Source organism: Arabidopsis lyrata (assembly GCF_000004255.2).
Source record: "Arabidopsis lyrata subsp. lyrata unplaced genomic scaffold ARALYscaffold_7, whole genome shotgun sequence".
NCBI lineage: Eukaryota > Viridiplantae > Streptophyta > Magnoliopsida > Brassicales > Brassicaceae > Arabidopsis > Arabidopsis lyrata.
The window spans coordinates 802,287-820,397 of NW_003302549.1; the positions used below are offsets into that span (position 1 = coordinate 802,287).

Consider the following 18,111-nt stretch of genomic DNA (forward strand, 5'->3'; position numbering starts at 1 on the left):
AACTGTATTAAGGAGCATATGATGGGGTGGTTTGAGATGCAAGGCAAAGAGCTATTAGATGCCAAGAGTGTTAACACTAGCTGATCTCTTTGAGTATTTAAAAGGGAAGACATGAAAATGAATCAATCACATACGCGTTGTTGCATACATTGCTTAGCTCTCTATTAAAGCTGGTGCTTCCTGGAAAGTAGAAGACTCTCCATGCCCAAACGTTGCTACAAGTGCATGATTTTTGGTGCTAAGTCTCATTAAAGCAGCAAATACGAAACGTTGAATTGGTACTTGTTGAATGCTTTTGATTGTTAGCGAAGACAAAAAAACAACATGGATGGTTAAAGAGTGCTCTCGTCTGTATTATTGATGGTTAAGTCACTCACTAGTCATTCAAATAAGAAAACATCAAATGTTTTATCTTAATAAAAAGTTGCACAGTATAAAAAAATATGACTGTTGCAAGTTCTAACGGCAACTTTTTATTACCGTTGTGACTTGTGATCAATTTCTATTTTTTCGTAACCGAAATATAAAAGAAAAAAACTAACCTTTAAGTGATTTCCTTTTTCTCATTAAACCAATTTCCTTTTTTTTTAGGTTAAACTTCCGTCCTTCCCTTATATATATATTGATTGATCGCTTCTTCTATAATTCTCATACATCTAAAGGAAAACAAAAACCCTAATTATTCTTTTTTCTGTAATACCTGTTTCTTCTCGAAATCTCTTACGGAGAGAATCTCGAGACCATCAAGCCGATCGATGCTCCATGTAGACTGATGCGAATCCGACAAAATCAGAAACAAATGCCATCGGAACTGTAACTCGAAAGATGTCTCGTGTTTGATCAATCAGAACGATTCCAAGTCGGGTCTCTCTAAACTCAAAAGAGCAAAAGATCTCGCTACTGTTCAAGAGGTGATGAATGTCCTTTCTTTTTTCTTTTTCTTAATCCGTTTCGTATATTATTATTCCTTCCTTGCGTCTCTGTTTTTGCGTTTCACCATCTCTGTTTTTAACAAACAGTTATTTCCTTATTTCTTTTATGCTTGTTTTAATATTCATATCTTCAAACGCCGTTGATTTTAATTTCATGTCGCTTGACTTTCTTTTACATGGATTATAACATGTAATCATCTTAATTAATCTATAGTTACTATGGAAGCATCTTATGCGTTTCTCACCGGAAGATTTTGGCAACGGTGGCGAATGAGAACAAGGACTATGTAGCATATTCGAATTTCTATGGAGTCGCCTGAGGGCTGAGGATGCATGAAGAAGAAGATCAACATTGAGTTTCGTGACTTTCTTCGACAAGGAGTCGGTGCAGTGAAGGCTAATTAATGGGCCTTGGCTATTGGGCTTTTAATTCTCCTCACTACCCCAATCCAAACCAGGTAATAACACTTTCTTTTCTCTTTTGTTTTTAAATGTCTTTTTTTTTTTTACAAATAATGTTTTTTAGTAAATTGTTTTTTAAAAATAATAATAATTTTACAAAAATTTAAAACAATTTTAAGACTTAAACTTTAAGAATAAGACCATAAATTTTCACTAAAATTAAAATTAACATGAAATATCATTAAAAAATTTTAAAAATTAGTTTAAGTGTTAAATTTTTAAACACGTCGAAAACTAACCGCGCCTAGGCATCCTGTCCTTAGTTGGTCCGTAAGCTTTGGTGTTCGAAGTTCGGCAATGTTTTCACGTAATATAAGATTTAACACTTAAAATCATTTTTAGAATATAATAATGATTTTCGCTAAAATTTTAAAAAAATTTAACACTTAAACTTTAAGAATAAAACCATGAAATTTCATTAAAAAAATTTAAAATTTAGTTTTAGTGTTAAATTTTAAATAGGTCAAAAATAATAATAATTTTAGCTAAAATTTAAAACAAATTTAACACTTAAACTTTAAAAATAAAACCAAGAAATTTCATTTAAAAAATTTAAAATTTAGTTTTAGTGTTAAATTTTAAATACGTAAAAAATAATAATGATTTTCGCTAAAATTTAAATCAAATTTAACACTTAAACTTTAACAATAAAACCATGAAATTTCATTAAAAATTTTTAAAATTTAGTATAGTGTTAAAATTTTAAATACGTAGAAAATAATAATAATTTTTTAAAAAAATTTAAAACAAATTTAACACTTAAACTTTAAGAATAAAACCTTAAAATTTCATTAAAAAAATTTAAAATATAGTTTTAGTGTTAAATTTTAAATACGTAAAAAATAATAATGATTTTCGCTAAAATTTAAAAAAACATTTAACACTCAAACTTTAAAACAAATTTAATACTTAAACTTTAAGAATAAAACAATAAAATTTCATTAAAAAAATTTTAAATTTAGTTTTTGTGTTAAATTTTAAATACGTAAAAAATAATAATGATTTTCACTAAAATTTAAAAAAACATTTAACACTTAAACTTTAAAACAAATTTAACACTTAAACTTTACTAATAGAACCATAAAATTTCATTAAAAAAATTTAAAATTTAGTTTAGTTTTAGTGTTAAATTTTAAATACATAAAAAATAATAATAATTTTTGCTAAAATTTAAAAAAACATTTAACACTTAAACTTTAAGAATAAAACCATGGTTTTTCATTAAAAATTTTAAAATTTAGTTTTAGTTTTAAATTTTAAATACGTAAAAAATAATAATGATTTTCGCTAAAATTTTAAAAAACATTTAACACAAACTTTAAAACAAATTTAAGAATAAAACCATAAAATTTCATTAAAAAAATTAAAAATTTAGTTTTAGTGTTAAATTTTAAATACGTAAAAAATATCAATGATTTTCGCTGAAATTTAAAAAAACATTTAACACTTAAACTTTAAGAATAAAACCAGAAAATTTGACATTTAAAAATTAAAAATTTAGTTTTAGTGTTAAATTTTAAATACGTAAAAATAATAATAATTTTCGCTAAAATTTAAATCAAATTTAACACATAAGCTTTAAGAATAAAACCAAACACTTCAACTTTAAGAATAAAACCATGAAATTTCGTTAAAAATTTAAAATTTAAAATTTGGTTTTAGTGTTATATTTTAAATACGTAAAAAATAATAATGATTTTCGCTAAAATTTAAAGCTAATTTAACACTTAAACTTTAAAAATAAAACCATGAAATTTTATTAAAAAATTTAAATTTTAGTTTTAGTGTTAGATTTTACATACGTAGAAAATAATAATAATTTTTGCTAAAATTTAAAACAAATTTAATACTTCAACTTTAAGAATAAAACTATGATTTTTTTTTTAAAATTTAGTTTTAGCGTTAAATTTTAAATACGTCAAAATCAAACGCGTCTATGCATCCTTTCCTTAGTTGGTCCGTAAGCTTTGGTGTTCGAAGTTCAGAAATGTTTTCACGTAATATAGATTTAACTCTTAACCTCTTTTTTAATAAATAAATAATAATGATTTTCACTAAAAATTTAAAACAAAATTAACACTTATACTTTAAAAATAAACTATGGAATTTCATTAAAAAATTTTAAAAATTAGTTTAAGTGTTAAATTTTTAAACACGTCGAAAAAGGCATCATGTCCTTAGTTGGTCTGTAAGCGTTGATGTTCGAAGTTTGGCAATGTTTTCACGTTATAAGATTTAACACTTATAAATCATTTAAAAAACATAATAATGATTTTTGCTAAAATTTAAAACAAATTTAATACTTAAATTTTAAGAATAAAACCATGAAATTTTATTAAAAATTTATAAAAATTAGTTAAGTGTTAAATTTTAAACACGTCGAAAACTAACCGCGCCTACGCATCTTGTCCTTAGTTGCTCCGTAAACTTTGGTGTTCGAAGTTCGGCAATGTTTTCACCTAACACTTAACCTCATTTTTAAAAAAGAATAATGATTTTCACTAAAAAAATATTTTTAAAAATACAGAAAATTTTGCATTAAAACTTTTTAAAAATTATTTGAGCTTTGGTGTTCGAAGTTCGGCAATATTTTCACGTAATATAAAATTTAACACTTAAACTTATTTTTAAAAAATAATAAAGATTTTTCACTAAAATTTAAGGCAAATTTAACACTGAAAATTCAAGAATAAAACCATTGTTTAAATGTTAAATTTTAAACACGTCGAAAACTAACCGCGCTTAAGCATAATGTCCTTAGATGGTCCATAAGCTTTGGTATTCGAAGTTCGGCAATAATGTTTTCACGTAATATATAGATTTAACACTTAACTTCCTTTTAAAAAAATATTAATGATTTTCACTAAAATTTTAAACAAATTTAACACTTAAACTTTAAGAATAAAACCATGAAATATCATTAAAAAAAATTTTAAATTTAGTTTTTTAGTGTTAAATTTTAAATACGTCAAAATCTAACCGCATCTATGCATCATTTCCTTAGTTTGTTCGTAAGCTTTGGTGTTCGAAGTTTGGCTATATTTTCACGTAATATAGATTTAACACTTAAACTCATATTTAAAAAATAATAATGATTTTCACTAAAATTTTAAAAAAACCATGAAATTTCAAAAAATCATTAAATTTCAAAAAAAATTTAAAAATTAGTTGAAGTGTTAAATTTTAAACCTGTCGAAAATTAACTGCGCCTAGGCATCATGTCCTCATTTGATCGTTAGCTTGATTTCACAAGTTCAATTTATTTTCGTATCAGTTTTTAGATTTAATATACAAGTTTCTAGTTTGTTTTTAAAAGGTTTTAAAATGACAAAAATAATGGAAAAATTATACGGATTTTGGATACTCTCATTTGACTTTGCCGTTTGATCGTTAGCCGATTCCACAAATTTAATTTGTAGATTTAATGTACTTATTAATTTTGATCTTAGTTTTGCTTTATATTTGAATATCTTACAACTTAAACTTAATTGTCGACAATATGCAATTAATATTCAAAATGCTGCAAAACAATAAAAAGAAATTAAACTAAAAAAAGATTTGAATAATATAAGATTTTGTTTTTTTTTTAACATCTTACATAAGATTTGATTTATGTTTAGAGTCAATTAGATGTATGCTAATTATTATTTGAGAAGCTTGTACATACACAACTTTTATTCTTTGCAAAACAAGAGAGAGAAATCTTTGGTTTCGAAAAATCGGACGAATTTACTCCTGGAATAAATAGCGAGAATTTTGCTTCCGAAAATGTCTTACCATGTGTTTCCTGGTAAGACACATGTGTATTTCCCGATATATCACTATATATCATGATATATAATCAAAAAGAGAATGGTTAGAAAAACCAGAAACTAATGTTGGATCATAAAAAACCAGTCAATCTCTATGACGACTCTGCAAAGAATCCTCCAAATCAAGATCAACACCAACACGATTCCGAATCGATGCATTTGCGTGGCACGAAGATGAAGAGCAAGACATTATCTTCCACTTATTCTCAAGTTCCTTAAACCTCTCAACATCAAACTTATGACTCTTAAGCAACTTCCTCTGCCTAGAAAGAAACAACTTTTTCATGAAATCTTGATACGTTGGGTCTCTTGAAGTCATAAAGAAATAAGCATAACCCACAATAATCCCAGTAGCTGTAGTGAAAAACGTTATTTAAACTTAGCGTCGTCGGTTGACGGTGTCTCAAATCATCTCTAACAGAAGCTCAATAATAACGAACGACACCCAAACATACGACGTCTCTATATCGAATTTTTTTTAAGGTTTATTGAGTTCATTTTAATCAAAAAAATGCGATGAGTTTAATGAATTTAAAATATCATAATTTTAGATACAATCAGTTTTACAATTAAGAATAATCATTTATTTGGGGTTATCATAAAGTAAAGAAAAAAAAAAGAAAAAAAAATAAATAAAAAAAAGAAACGAAGAAGGAAGGAAGAAATAAGGAAGTGTTTGATTTTGGGAGTATTTTAGTCTTTTTATCATGTTTTCATATGATCATTTATTTACAGGTTTGCCACTTCTTCTTTAACTTAAATACTTCTCAGTATTAGGGTATATAGTGTAATTACTCTTATGTTTATAGTATTTAATAAAGTTTTCAGTATTTATTTCTATATACAATTGTACATCTTCTTCTGTAAAAACAATCCATTTGATACATGAATAAATTTCATTCGATTTGGATTAGATTCTTGAGTTATCCAAACATTAAAATAAAACTCTATTTCTGCCATGACAATAAATAACAATTTAATATTTGGCTCTTAATCTTTGTTGATAGAACACTAAACTTGTAATGCTTTTTACACTAATTATCTCTCTTTTTTGCTGATTTAAAGTAAAAAAAAAAGGAGAAAAAAACAAAATATCTTTCTATTGAAGGAGAAGAAACATTTTCACTCTCCTTTTGAATCAGAAGAAAGAGAAAATAAAAATGGAGAGAAACACGCCGGTGAGAAACCCTCACACTTCCACCGCCGATCTGCTTTCTTGGTCGGAAACTCCTCCTCCTCACCACTCAACCTCTTCCGCCGCTCGTTCTCACCAGGTCCGTTTTTTCAACAAATGCTCTCACTTTTTATATTTAATCTTTCTATAGAGAAGCTGAGTTTTCTTCTTTCATTTTCAGCCGTCCGATGGAATCAGCAAGATTCTCGGCGGTGGTCAGATCACAGATGAGGAAGCTCAGTCGCTTAATAAGCTGTAAAAGAATCTCATCTCTCATTGCATTACCAGATCTAAGTACCTGGATTTGATTTTTGTATTACACCTGAAAAATGAAAGTTTAAAAAGGCTTGATCTTGCTCTTGAAAGTGATTACCTTTTTCACAAAAATGGTTCCTTTGTATGATGAAGTCAGTTCTTTTTCTGAGTGATGAATTTATGAAAGGGATTGGTCAAATGCTTTTGGCTTTTCTGAGGATTTTAATTTCATATTTTATTACATTCATCAAAGCCCCACACCATTTACATGTCAAACTACTACTGTTCTTTGTTATTTTAAATTCTTTAATGATGGTTTCATCAATCCATAACCATTACATTACATGTAAAGGTTGTTGCTTTACCGATCTATAAGGCAGTGTTATGGTTTGTACAGGAAGAATTGTTCAGGGTACAAGTTAAAAGAGATGACTGGTAGTGGCATATTTAATGATAAGGGAAAAGTTGGGTCTGAATCCGATGCTACTGATCCAAAGACTGGACTCCGTTACTATCAGGTAGCTTTACTTGTCTTGTCTTATGTTTCAACAGATTTAGACAAGTGTGAATCGAAATGGTAGTTATGTAATGTACTCTGGATTTTGCAGCAGACGCTGAATGGAATGAGTCAGATATCTTTCAGTGCTGACGGTAATGTTTCCCCGAAGAAACCAACCACTTTAACCGAGGTTGCAAAGCAAAGAGAGCTGAGCGGGAACTTGCTAACCGAGGCAGACTTAAAGAGCAACAAGCAGATATCAAGTGCTAAGATTGAAGAGATCAGCGGTCATGACATCTTTGGACCTCCATCTGAGATCCAGCCTCGATCTTTGGTTGCTGCACAGCAAGAAGCTAGAGGTAACAGAGACATGGGAGAGCCTGCACCAAGGAACTTACGCACTTCTGTTAAAGTTTCCAATGTAAGTAAATCTATCTTGGCATTGGTTTCAAAGGAAACTGAAGCTTTGTGCCCCAATCAGTTAATTTTCTCTTTTATTGAGATTGTTTTTTCGTAATTTCCAACAGCCTGCAGGAGGACAAAGCAACATACTATTCAGTGAAGAACCTGTTGTGAAGACATCAAAGAAGATACATAACCAGAAGTTTCAGGAACTCACAGGCAACGGCATTTTCAAAGGTGATGAATCACCTGGTACTGCGGATAAGCAGTTAAGCTCAGCTAAACTCCGGGAAATGAGTGGAAACAACATTTTCGCAGACGGGAAGTCAGAATCCCGAGACTACTTTGGTGGTGTGAGGAAGCCCCCCGGCGGTGAAAGCAGCATTTCATTGGTCTAAGACTCGGGGCTATTTGGTATTAAACGCTATATGCTCAGCTCTCATGTTTCAGGTTCCTTAGAATTTCTTAGAGTCTGGTTTCGCGAAATGTCGAAAACGCTTCAGCTATTTTCGGTTTTCTCTTAGGAAAATCTGAAGAGAGCTCTTTGTACGAATCGTTTTAAACCTTTTGGTGTTGTCGTCTCTAGTACTTGAAGTTTCTTAACTGTTTCTGCATTTTTACTCTTCACTTTAAAAGCAAGTATGTTTCAATACGTCATCGTTTTCGATTTGTCAAAATTTGTAAATAAAAAAGGAAAACGACTCCACTGGGGATCGAACCCAGAATCTCTGGTTTCGTAGACCAGCGCCTTATCCATTGGGCCATGGAGCCTTTTTGGATGAAGACTTTCTCCAAAAGCTAATTATATGAACAATTGACTTAAAAGCGTAGAGTCTACTTTTCTCATAGCTCGTCACCTTCTCTTACCGAATGATCGTCTTTTTTAGTTAAGCTGTCTCAAAAACCCTCGCCATAAAATTCAGCTCTTTAAGGAAAATTTGAGTGGAGAATTTGAGAGTGGATAAGATAAGAGAAAAGGTAAAGGAAAGGTATAAAGAGAGAGATGGTCTTCTTGTTTAGAACTTGTTGTTTCCAATTTTTCTAAGAATGGCGTTTTAGGTAAATGATCACAGCTTAATTACAGATGGAAGAGAAGCTGACTCAATTTGTGGTGTAGATTTGTCAAAGAGGATCGTGTGGAATCTGAAAGTTTTTAATTTCACTAAAAATAGGATTGAGTTAAAAAGGAGGAAGAAGAATGGGGAAACACAAATCTTTCAGAAGCAAAGCAGTGCACTTTGTCACCGATCTCACCGCTGGTCTTCTTAATCCCATCTCTGATAAACCCTCCTCCGCTCGTCCTCTTCCGGTACCAAAGTTTTCATCTTTTTGTGTTTTTGTGTTGACCCAATCCAACTATTATTCTAAAAAAGGGTTCTTGTGGATTAAAGTCTTTATCTTTGTTCTTGACTCTGGGAATTTGGTGTAATGGGTTTCTGTTTTTTGGGCTTTGGTGTTGATGCTTGCTTGAGGATTTTGAGTGTGTCTAGGTGGGAGTTTCAATTTGTGTGATCATTTAATGAGCTCTGGTTAATTTTCAATTTTTTTTTCTTAATTAGGATGAGGAAGATGAGTCTAAGAGAAATCAGCTAGAGTCTGTCACTGCAGAGCAGCCTAAGGATTTGGTTGACGAACCAGACACTTCTTCTTTCTCTGCATTCCTTGGTTCACTGTTATCTTCAGATCCCAAAGAAAAAAAGAACGATAAGGATCAGGAGGACGAAGAAGAAGAAGAAGAAGAAGATTCTGAGGCAGAAACAAGCGATACATCATCATCCTCCTCGGCCAATCCTACTAGAACAATGAAGGAGGCTACTAGTGGTGCTGCAAAAAAGAGTTTTTTGTCCAAGTACAAACAGCATTTGAGGAACTTTTACCAGGCTGTTAAGTTTCCCGGGGTCAAGGAGCGGAAGGGAAATTCTGATGTGACACCAGATGCTGAAGAGTCTGAGTATGATGGCTTGGAGATGAAGCCGATGCAGAATAATAATGTCAAAGAAGAAGCAACAATAGTGCAAGCAATTATACCTGAAATTTCAGAGCCCTCTTTGCTTTTATCGGACCAGTCAAGATGTTCCTTATATACTTCACTTCCTGCGCTTGTTCAAGGGAGGAAATGGATACTGCTTTATAGGTGAGAGAACACATTCAAAGCATTTGGAGCTGATTAGAAATCTTAAGAATAGTTGTTCATATATTCTATCAGTGTGTGTGATCATTTCGTTTGACCTGTTGCAATTTTCTAGTACATGGAGGCATGGTATATCACTGTCCACGCTGTACAGGAAAAGCCTTCTCTGGCCTGGTCTCAGCTTACTGGTAAATGAAATTCTTGTTCTGATTCAAACTGTTGATTTTATATGGTAAAAGTGTGAACCTTTTATTGAGCTCTATGGAATTGGAAACCATCGGTGTATCAGGTTGTTGGAGACAGAAAAGGTTCAGTTTTTGGTGGTCTTGTTGAAGCACCTTTGATACCAACTGATAAAAAGTATCAGGTTTGTTTCTAAAGATCCAATCTTTATATAGATTCCATCTATCACGTTTTCTTTCTTTTCACTTTAAGTGACAATCTTTGTGTTGGTTGTTTTGTCAGGGAACCAATAGTACATTTGTTTTCACAAATAAGTCAGGACAACCCACAATATACCGTCCCACAGGTATTATTATTATGCATTACTTAGATACATAAAACTTCTTGGAGTTGTTTCCTTGTTCAGTTGTAATTATAGTTTACATTTGAGCAGGCGCAAATCGATTCTACACTTTATGCTCCAAGGAATTCCTAGCTCTAGGCGGTGGTGGACGGTTTGCTCTCTATCTGGACAGTGAGCTGTAAGATTTCCTACCAAAACTGTTAAAATCATATTCCCACTTCCATCATATTGAAACAAACAACAACTCAATGATTCATCGTGTTCTTGTAGGCTAAGTGGATCAAGTGCTTACTCAGAGACATATGGGAACTCTTGTCTCGCAAACTCTCAGGACTTTGATGTTAAAGAAGTGGAGGTAGTAGTTAACTTCATCCCTCTCCTTGAAAAATAAATCTTCATATTTCAATTTGTTGCAACACATTTTTACTGAAACAAACAAACACACCATTGATTGATTCTTGCAGCTATGGGGATTTGTGTATGGCTCAAAGTATGACGAGATTCTAGCTCACAGCAAAACAATGGAGCCTGGTCTTTGCAGATGGTCATGATCATTATAAAGAAAAACGAAATGAATTCAAGTGAGAGATTCGCTTCTTTTGTTGTTGTTATTGTAAATCTGTAGTAAAAGAAATGTTGTTGTCTTTACCTTTGTAACTGGCTAAAATCACATCTCTGTTACTCTCGCTGGTAATGATGATTTTTGGGACTGAAATAACAAAAATAAAACGACCTATTAGGCCCATTCGGCCCATTAAGGCCCATTAAAGCATATGAGTGAAGAGGGATTTTAGGGAAGAAGAAGAAGAAACAAAAACCCTTGCTTTCTTCATTTCTGACCTAAAAACTCCGATTTCAAAATGGGGAGTAGATTGGGAGGACGTGTGGTTCATTTCGCGAATCTTCCGATTAAGCTTCTGATGCCTGCAAAGCTCACGAACATTCACGAATTCGCGTTGAAAACGATCCCTTCCGCGTCGAAGATCGAGATCAAACGAGTCCTCGAGTCACTCTACGGATTCGATGTGGAGAAGGTGAATACACTAAACATGGATGGGAAGAAGAAGAAGCGTGGAGGTTTGTTGATTGCGAAAGCTGATTACAAGAAGGCTTACGTCACGCTACGTACCCCTTTGTCGATTTCTAGGGATTTGTTTCCGGTGAAGTTTATCGAGGAAGATAGGAAGAGTAAAGTGAAAGGATCTAGCTTTGTTGAGGAAGAAGATGATAAGAAGAGTCATTGGCTTGATCGCAAGGAGAAGAGGGAGATCGGCGGTTATGGTAAAGGTAAAGGTCGTCGTGGAGGTGAAAGGGCTAATTCTCCGACGAGGGCTGGTGCGGCGGCGGCGGCGGGGATGGCGAAGTTTCCATGGAGCAACATGAGATTTGTTGGTAAGTAGGGTTTATGAGGATCTGGGTTTGTGTTTCTTTAGCTAATAAATCTGAATCATAAGCTCTTAATCTAGAAATGGTTATGAACTTCATTTTTTCTTTAAGTACAATCTATAAGTGATAACTCAGGTGATGGTGTTTTTGTTTGTCTTTTAAAGTTTTGAGAAAACCTCTTATTGTCTGTTGATTTGGGTTTATGTGCAAATGTTCAATCACATTACGCAGATGCAAAAACGTATGATAAAACTCTGTAACATTTCACTAGCTTAGCAAATATTTGATCATCCCAAAAATCCCATCACATTGTGGACTAGTAGCTTGGTGTTTAGTATTTTATACAAGTCTCCTCCAGTGGAATTTTCAAATTGCATTTTTGTAAAAACAAAACCACCCCAAAAGTTAGAAAAGCTAAAGAAATGGGTGAGAAATGTATGCAAATTTCATTCGAAACATGGTTAGCAAATATATCAAACTAGTTATTATTTTATAAAAATTACTATTAAATTTTTGTATCTATAAATTTTAGAAAACATACAAAACCAAAGCAAATTACATAAAACGTATTAAAGATTACCCAACCGCATGCCAGGGAGTTACATGGACGCGCTCTCTATATAAAGTCCCCGCGGAAATCGTTGAATAGTTTTGATCGGTGTTACAAAATCTTGGCGCGTGGCGATTTGTGAAGGGCTGTCAAGTTTTGTGTGCGACCGAGTCATCATCGTCGTCGTGCTCTCCTTCTCTTCTTCTTCTTCTTCTTCGAGACCTAAGAAAGACAAAACTCTGAATCTTCGGATCTTTGAATCACACTTTTTTCTTATTTTCCTTCTTCTTCGAACAGAACATGGCGGCGGTTTCACCTTTGGCAAAGTTTAAACTGGTGTTCTTAGGAGATCAATCTGTCGGAAAAACCAGCATCATCACTCGTTTCATGTATGACAAATTCGACACCACTTACCAGGTATTAAACACCAATTCATTTCTTCCATGATTAAAAATTGTTTCCTTTCAATTCTTTGTTGATTGATTAAAATTCTCTGTGACAACTAGTTTATTTTGGTTTTCGTTTATTGTTTGATCTGATTCATTATTTGGTTTCCTATATTACGTCGTTGATCACTTGGTTTTCCACAATTCTTCAATGAATTTGTTGATCAATCTGTTCTTCTTATTATTACGATCAAGATCGATGCTAAGCACTGTTACTTTTTGCTTTAGGTGTAATATCTCTTTAATTACGTGTTATTTAGTCATTAAGCCTTTACTGTGTTCTCGTTGCAGCCTACCATCGGAATCGATTTTCTTTCGAAAACAATGTACCTCGAAGATCGAACAGTTCGTTTGCAGCTATGGTGGGTGATAACAATGTTACTTTTGCTATTTACCCTAAAAACCAACATTTTAGTTTCAAAAGAATAACAAAACGAGTTTTTGATTGAAGGGATACGGCTGGACAAGAAAGATTCAGGAGTCTAATCCCAAGTTACATTAGAGATTCTTCTGTTGCCATTGTTGTATATGATGTATCCAGTGAGTCCTGCTTTGTTTCTCTCTTGATTCTTTGATTCACCGTTTTGTGTCTTATGTGTTCAATACTTGTGTTGCAGATAGGCAAACGTTTCTGAATACCTCGAAATGGATCGATGATGTACACAGAGAAAGAGGTCAAAGCGATGTTATTATCGTTCTTGTTGGAAACAAAACTGATCTTGTTGAAAAAAGGTAAATAAAAAACAATAAGCAAAAATATAATTCTCTCTGTCTTATATATGTCTCAATCTGGATATAATGAAAACAGGCAAGTATCAATCAGTGAAGGGGAAGACAAGGGTAAAGAGTATGGAGTGATGTTCATTGAGACCAGTGCCAAAGAAAATTTCAATATTAAGGTATGATGAAATAACTAGAATCAAAAGCCAGCGCGAGTGAGTGTTTTTGTTGTCTGATTTCTAACACCAAACCTCTTCAATTTGCAGGCTTTGTTCCGGAAGATTGCTGCAGCTTTACCGGGTGTGGACACATATTCATTGGCAACAAAATCAGAGGACATGGTTGATGTGAATCTAAAGACCACTTCAAATTCATCACAAGGTGAGCAACAAGGAGGAGGAGGTGGAGGTGGAGGCTGTTCTTGTTGATTCAAAATACATATTCCATTAAAGAAACTTGTGAAGCAAACAAAAGGGATCAAGCTAGTTTTGTGATTTTCATCTTATTAACAGACACAGAATATAAAACATCAAAGAGAAAAGGATTACTATTTTTACAGAAGTGAATCTTTGCCTTGTTCTGGAGTTGATCAGTTTATCAGATATTGACGGTAGCAGAATACAAAACCTTATTATGATCGCCACCAAAGGGACCAAAAGGAGCACGATCAACTGTTGTGACAGCTTCCTTCCACTCAATCGTACCCCAAATCTCCCCTTTCTCCTCTCGTCTTTCGAACGAAACCTCGGCACACCAAACATCCAATCTCTCATCATCATCACTACGCTCAAGCCAGAAGAGAACAACGTTCACACCAAAAGAGTTCACTTGGCTGATATTCTTAGAGAACATAGAGTTACCAAAAAACTGCCCATGAAAAATCATCTGCAGAGCTTCCAAACCCTTAACTATCTTCCATTCCGATTCATCAGACTCGCGCCAAAACACTCGCCCGAAGCTCATATCAAAACCGTATAACAATTCCTCAACTACACAATAACTTAAAAGATCTGGCCTATTCGTTCTTCCCCATTTACCATCACTAGGAGAGTAATAAACACTTCCTTCAAACCATTTCACTCCATAAACCTTGTCCTCCTTAACAAGGCTCTCGCGGATGAAACCATCTTTTTCACTCCTATCCCGCAATGGCACTAAAGTATCCCAAGTTTGAGTCTTTGGATCAAACACCTCTCCCCAGTTGGTGGAATCATCGTCTGGTCGGCCACCGAACACGTATATCTTCCCGTCCATGACTCCAGCCCCAGGACTAAATCGAGCCACTCTCATGGAAGGGACTCGGCGCCACGTGTTAGTCCGACAATCCAAGAGCAAGACATCCGAAGTGGGCTTCTCGTTTAACCCAAATCCACCGATTACATAAATCCCCCAGTCCAGTGCCACCACCGAGGATGTTCGCGGAGGCTGAAAGGGGAACGAAGGGATCGGACGCATAAGACGAGGATTCACGGCGGAGGTTTCTAGGGTTTTGGGTTTTTCAGGGCGGAGGATGAACCAGAGAGGGGTTGAGTTAGGATGGGGACTTACGCATACGTAGATACACTTCTCTGTGCGACCCAATAGTGATCGCATCTTGTAGAACTCAGGGGATAGTACGAGAGAACGGTATCTTTTGCAGACGAGAGATAAGGCTAAGTGGTCCGATCTCGGGACTCGAGCTAGACAGCTCAAAGCCACTTCATCTGGTAATGACGATAACGGAAACGACGGAGATTCTTTGGCGGCGGAATTGGACATCGCCGTTTGTTTTGACAACTATGATTGTCGGCGGGAAGATTTTGTTGTTGTTTCTTTTGTTCTTGGAAAACGGAAAACGTTATCCTTTTATTTGTTCTTCATTTGTTTTACTTTTGAATCTTTTTTTTAGTCACACGTTAATTAAACATTCGCAAGTGTTATCAGCTTAATGATACTTGTAACACAGTAAGTGTTCTTGTTGATTTATTCGAATAAATTAGTGAACCAAAATATCAAGAAAAGTTTGTGCTATATCATCTTAGGGATACATTTAACATTAAATAACACTTGTTAATTATTTGCATACAATTATTTAACTTGGTTTTTTTGAAGATTCGTATTTATTGCATATGATCTTTGAGGGATCACAAGACCTGTTGTCGTTCTGGTATAAAGAGTAATGATGAATTGATGATCACGATGCTAAGCACTGTTGATTCTACTTTTGTTTTACTTTTTTAACTTCTTGTTTAGTTACAGGCGCGTTAAGCATTTGCAAGTGTTATTATCAACATTATGAAACTTGGAACAAAAGACAAGTTCTGGGAAAGAGATTCAAAACAGCGAGACAGCAAAGGAGAGAAAAGGCCAAAAGAGATGTTACAGTTTACATGTGATTGAAGCTGTTATTGTTGTCTCCGTTTTGCTTCACTCTCAGTGTCAGGTAGATCAATATCAATGTTCCCACACTTGATCTGCAATCCAAGACATTTAAAGTTATTAGTGAATGCATTGTTAGTGTAAATTTATTCGCATTAAGTACGTAGAGGTATATACTACTTACAAGATGGAGAATAGGATGACGATTTTTCTTGAATCAAATGAAGCGGCACGCTTGTATCTTCTCCACCTGTTTGTTGGTGCATCGTGGCATCGCTCGGAGATAGCTTTGTCTGCATAAATTTTTCAGGATTCAGTGCATAATCTAAAATTATGCAACTTCAATGAAATATTGTTATCTTACCAGTACTCAAGCTTGCTTGTCTCTGTAATACCTTTTGCATATGCTGTGAAAGACATAGTAACCACATAAGAGTAAGACATTTAGATATCATCTTTTCGATATGGACCAAACAAACTAGCAAATGTTGTTGCTGACAAATAGAAAGAGCTTACTACACTCTCGGATTTCCCACTTCCAACAACTTCGTCATGGGATGTCACAGTATCACCACCATTCCCTTTCTCGACGTTTATGTCAACAACGCATGACTGGTAGGAATCTGTACCTCCCAGTAGCACATTGATGCGGTTCTGCGTTTTCTGACAATTCAGTTGCGCATCAAACAACATCTGATTTTTAGATGGAAGCAGAGCTTTGACGAAGCTCAAGAGAGTAAACTGCGAGGTGCATTGTGGGATTGTATTTCCTTCATCAGGTAAGACTGAGATAGTACACATGTCTTGGACCTATACAAATATGGCAGAGTTGGAGGACTTAGCATACACTTCACAATGCTTCGGAACATATATGTAGTTCTCAGATTTAGCAATGCTCAAATGCAACCAAATACTAGCATTATGTTATAGAAAATCCTAGTTTCAGAGAAAAAGTCAAAAGGGCTTGAGTTCACCCCATTAAGGACTTGTAAACTAATAAAGAACTCACCAGTGAAGTATCGATGCCACGGTCTTCTATCAAAGGATATGCAGCCTCCTTGACAAGAAGTGGAAAAACATCTACATAGCAAAAAAACAGAAGGTCAGTTTACACATTAGCATGCTTTTGAATTTGATCATGATAGACTGATTTAGAAGAGCATAATCCATATTAGCTTTACCAATGGCGCTATGTTTGCCACCATCTCCGAAACTCGACTTAGGTGGCTTGAAGCTTGGATACTTGACTGGTGCATTCCCATCTGCAACACTTGCGAATTGCTGCTTCCCCTGAAGATATATACATCAAAATCTTGAGTCAAACAGTAACACTGTACAACTTGATTTAGTTAGACTCAAAATTTGTTCTTAATTTGATGAATTACTAATTTCTCTTGTCATAAGTAAGAAAGTGACGACTACACTAAACAGTTCCAAGATTAGTAAAACTCCTAAAATAGTCTTCTCTCATGATCCTTCCTAAGAGAAACAAATGACCAAATGTAGGAACATTTGAATCAAATGGAGAAAAAAAAACACTTGCAGAATCGAATCTGAAGAACCCGAAGTCTCATCTTCTTCTCAAATCGAAGATTCGATTCCAAAAAAAACACCCCAAATCGATTGAAACAACAACACTAGAATGAGTAATCAAACTAACCTCATCGAAGAAATCACTCATTGCAGACAGAGAGAAAGAGAGAGAATCGTGAACTGACGACGGAGGAAATTAGAAACGATTCTCAAACAAAAGGGGAAGACGAAGCTTGAGAAGACTCGTATAGTGTACAACAACAATGCATGTGGAGATTGCTTTGAATCAGACGGAAGCTTCCTTGTGACGGCAGATTCAGAGAGAAAGTGAAGAAGAAGAAGAAGAAGTAGAGAGAGAGAGAGATGAGGAAGACGCTCTTCTCCGGGCCCGGCGCGATTCGCCTGTGAGTGATGATGGCTTCTTCTTCATCTGATTGCGACATCACGGATAACGACAAATCCTCATTCTTCGCCTCTCTTATTTTACCATATTACCCTTTTACTTTTTCTTTTATTCATTATGGATCATGTTGATATTTCACGGATAACTACTAATTAAACTTGATTAGCCAGAGATTTCATACTAATTTTTTAATTATTACAAATGGGATCATCATTAACATAATAACATTTACTGACAAATTAATGCATGTCTGTACCTTTTTTTTTTTTTTTCTCTGTAGGTTTCTGTTGTTTAACTATCAGTCATAATAACAATTTACTATTTTATGAGCTGTCTACTACCTTTTTGTAATGCACAAAAACAATCATTTTTTTTTTTATTGGGGAAACAATATGATAAATGGTATACAAGAATCAAGAGACATTAACCAACCATATCAAATCCACCCATGCACTTTCTTTTTTCTCATTTTTGTTGAAATGTGTAAATGTCATATGCATTTAATTCTCCATGCCATTGCCA

At 34.0% G+C, this 18,111-nt stretch overlaps 6 protein-coding genes and 1 non-coding gene across 14 annotated transcripts; 4 read left to right on the forward strand and 3 right to left on the reverse strand.

Annotated features, from left to right (window-relative positions):
- Positions 1–6,312: 6,312 nt before the first annotated feature.
- On the forward strand, positions 6,313–8,188 carry LOC9305005. 2 transcript variants are annotated; one of them, XM_002866843.2, is made up of 5 exons: positions 6,313–6,480; positions 6,562–6,635; positions 7,033–7,153; positions 7,244–7,555; positions 7,662–8,188. In XM_002866843.2, exons 1-5 carry the CDS (start codon positions 6,367–6,369, stop codon positions 7,932–7,934), a joined length of 894 nt encoding a protein of 297 aa, XP_002866889.1. In that variant the 5' UTR covers positions 6,313–6,366; the 3' UTR covers positions 7,935–8,188. The 2 variants fall into 2 exon arrangements, with proteins under 2 accessions (XP_002866889.1, XP_020872228.1); XM_021016569.1 differs by having other exon boundaries at positions 7,247–7,555.
- Positions 8,189–8,234: 46 nt separating this feature from the next.
- On the reverse strand, positions 8,235–8,307 carry TRNAR-ACG. Its single transcript has one exon. It is a non-coding gene; the product is annotated as a tRNA-Arg (tRNA).
- Positions 8,308–8,397: 90 nt separating this feature from the next.
- On the forward strand, positions 8,398–10,945 carry LOC9302962. Of its 5 annotated transcripts, none has more exons than XM_021016565.1 (9): positions 8,398–8,525; positions 8,621–8,845; positions 9,096–9,670; positions 9,783–9,855; positions 9,957–10,034; positions 10,133–10,196; positions 10,284–10,371; positions 10,464–10,548; positions 10,658–10,925. In XM_021016565.1, the coding sequence occupies exons 2-9, from the start codon at positions 8,735–8,737 to the stop codon at positions 10,742–10,744; spliced, it is 1,161 nt and encodes a 386-aa protein (XP_020872224.1). In that variant the 5' UTR covers positions 8,398–8,525; positions 8,621–8,734; the 3' UTR covers positions 10,745–10,925. The 5 variants fall into 5 exon arrangements, with proteins under 5 accessions (XP_020872224.1, XP_020872226.1, XP_020872225.1 ...); XM_021016567.1 differs by having other exon boundaries at positions 8,709–8,845; XM_021016566.1 differs by having other exon boundaries at positions 8,398–8,514.
- Positions 10,946–10,964: 19 nt separating this feature from the next.
- On the forward strand, positions 10,965–12,264 carry LOC9302963 (50S ribosomal protein L23). 2 transcript variants are annotated; one of them, XM_021016571.1, is made up of 2 exons: positions 11,000–11,585; positions 12,175–12,264. In XM_021016571.1, the coding sequence occupies exons 1-2, from the start codon at positions 11,054–11,056 to the stop codon at positions 12,201–12,203; spliced, it is 561 nt and encodes a 186-aa protein (XP_020872230.1). In that variant the 5' UTR covers positions 11,000–11,053; the 3' UTR covers positions 12,204–12,264. The 2 variants fall into 2 exon arrangements, with proteins under 2 accessions (XP_002866891.2, XP_020872230.1); XM_002866845.2 differs by lacking the exon at positions 12,175–12,264 and having other exon boundaries at positions 10,965–11,846.
- On the forward strand, positions 12,253–13,856 carry LOC9302964 (ras-related protein RABH1c). The gene is made up of 6 exons (XM_002866846.2): positions 12,253–12,546; positions 12,867–12,937; positions 13,027–13,115; positions 13,193–13,307; positions 13,384–13,474; positions 13,562–13,856. The coding sequence occupies exons 1-6, from the start codon at positions 12,430–12,432 to the stop codon at positions 13,721–13,723; spliced, it is 645 nt and encodes a 214-aa protein (XP_002866892.1). The 5' UTR covers positions 12,253–12,429; the 3' UTR covers positions 13,724–13,856.
- Positions 13,857–13,892: 36 nt separating this feature from the next.
- Positions 13,893–15,053, reverse strand: LOC9302965 (F-box/kelch-repeat protein At4g39560). Its single transcript, XM_002868888.2, has one exon. It carries the CDS (start codon positions 15,051–15,053, stop codon positions 13,893–13,895), a length of 1,161 nt encoding a protein of 386 aa, XP_002868934.1.
- Positions 15,054–15,472: 419 nt separating this feature from the next.
- On the reverse strand, positions 15,473–17,639 carry LOC9305006. 2 transcript variants are annotated; one of them, XM_002868889.2, is made up of 7 exons: positions 17,314–17,632; positions 16,835–16,943; positions 16,663–16,733; positions 16,170–16,463; positions 16,018–16,060; positions 15,838–15,946; positions 15,473–15,748 (listed from the first exon to the last, which is right to left on the reverse strand). In XM_002868889.2, exons 1-7 carry the CDS (start codon positions 17,332–17,334, stop codon positions 15,661–15,663), a joined length of 735 nt encoding a protein of 244 aa, XP_002868935.1. In that variant the 5' UTR covers positions 17,335–17,632; the 3' UTR covers positions 15,473–15,660. The 2 variants fall into 2 exon arrangements, with proteins under 2 accessions (XP_002868935.1, XP_020872229.1); XM_021016570.1 differs by having other exon boundaries at positions 15,478–15,748; positions 16,173–16,463; positions 17,314–17,639.
- Positions 17,640–18,111: the final 472 nt, after the last annotated feature.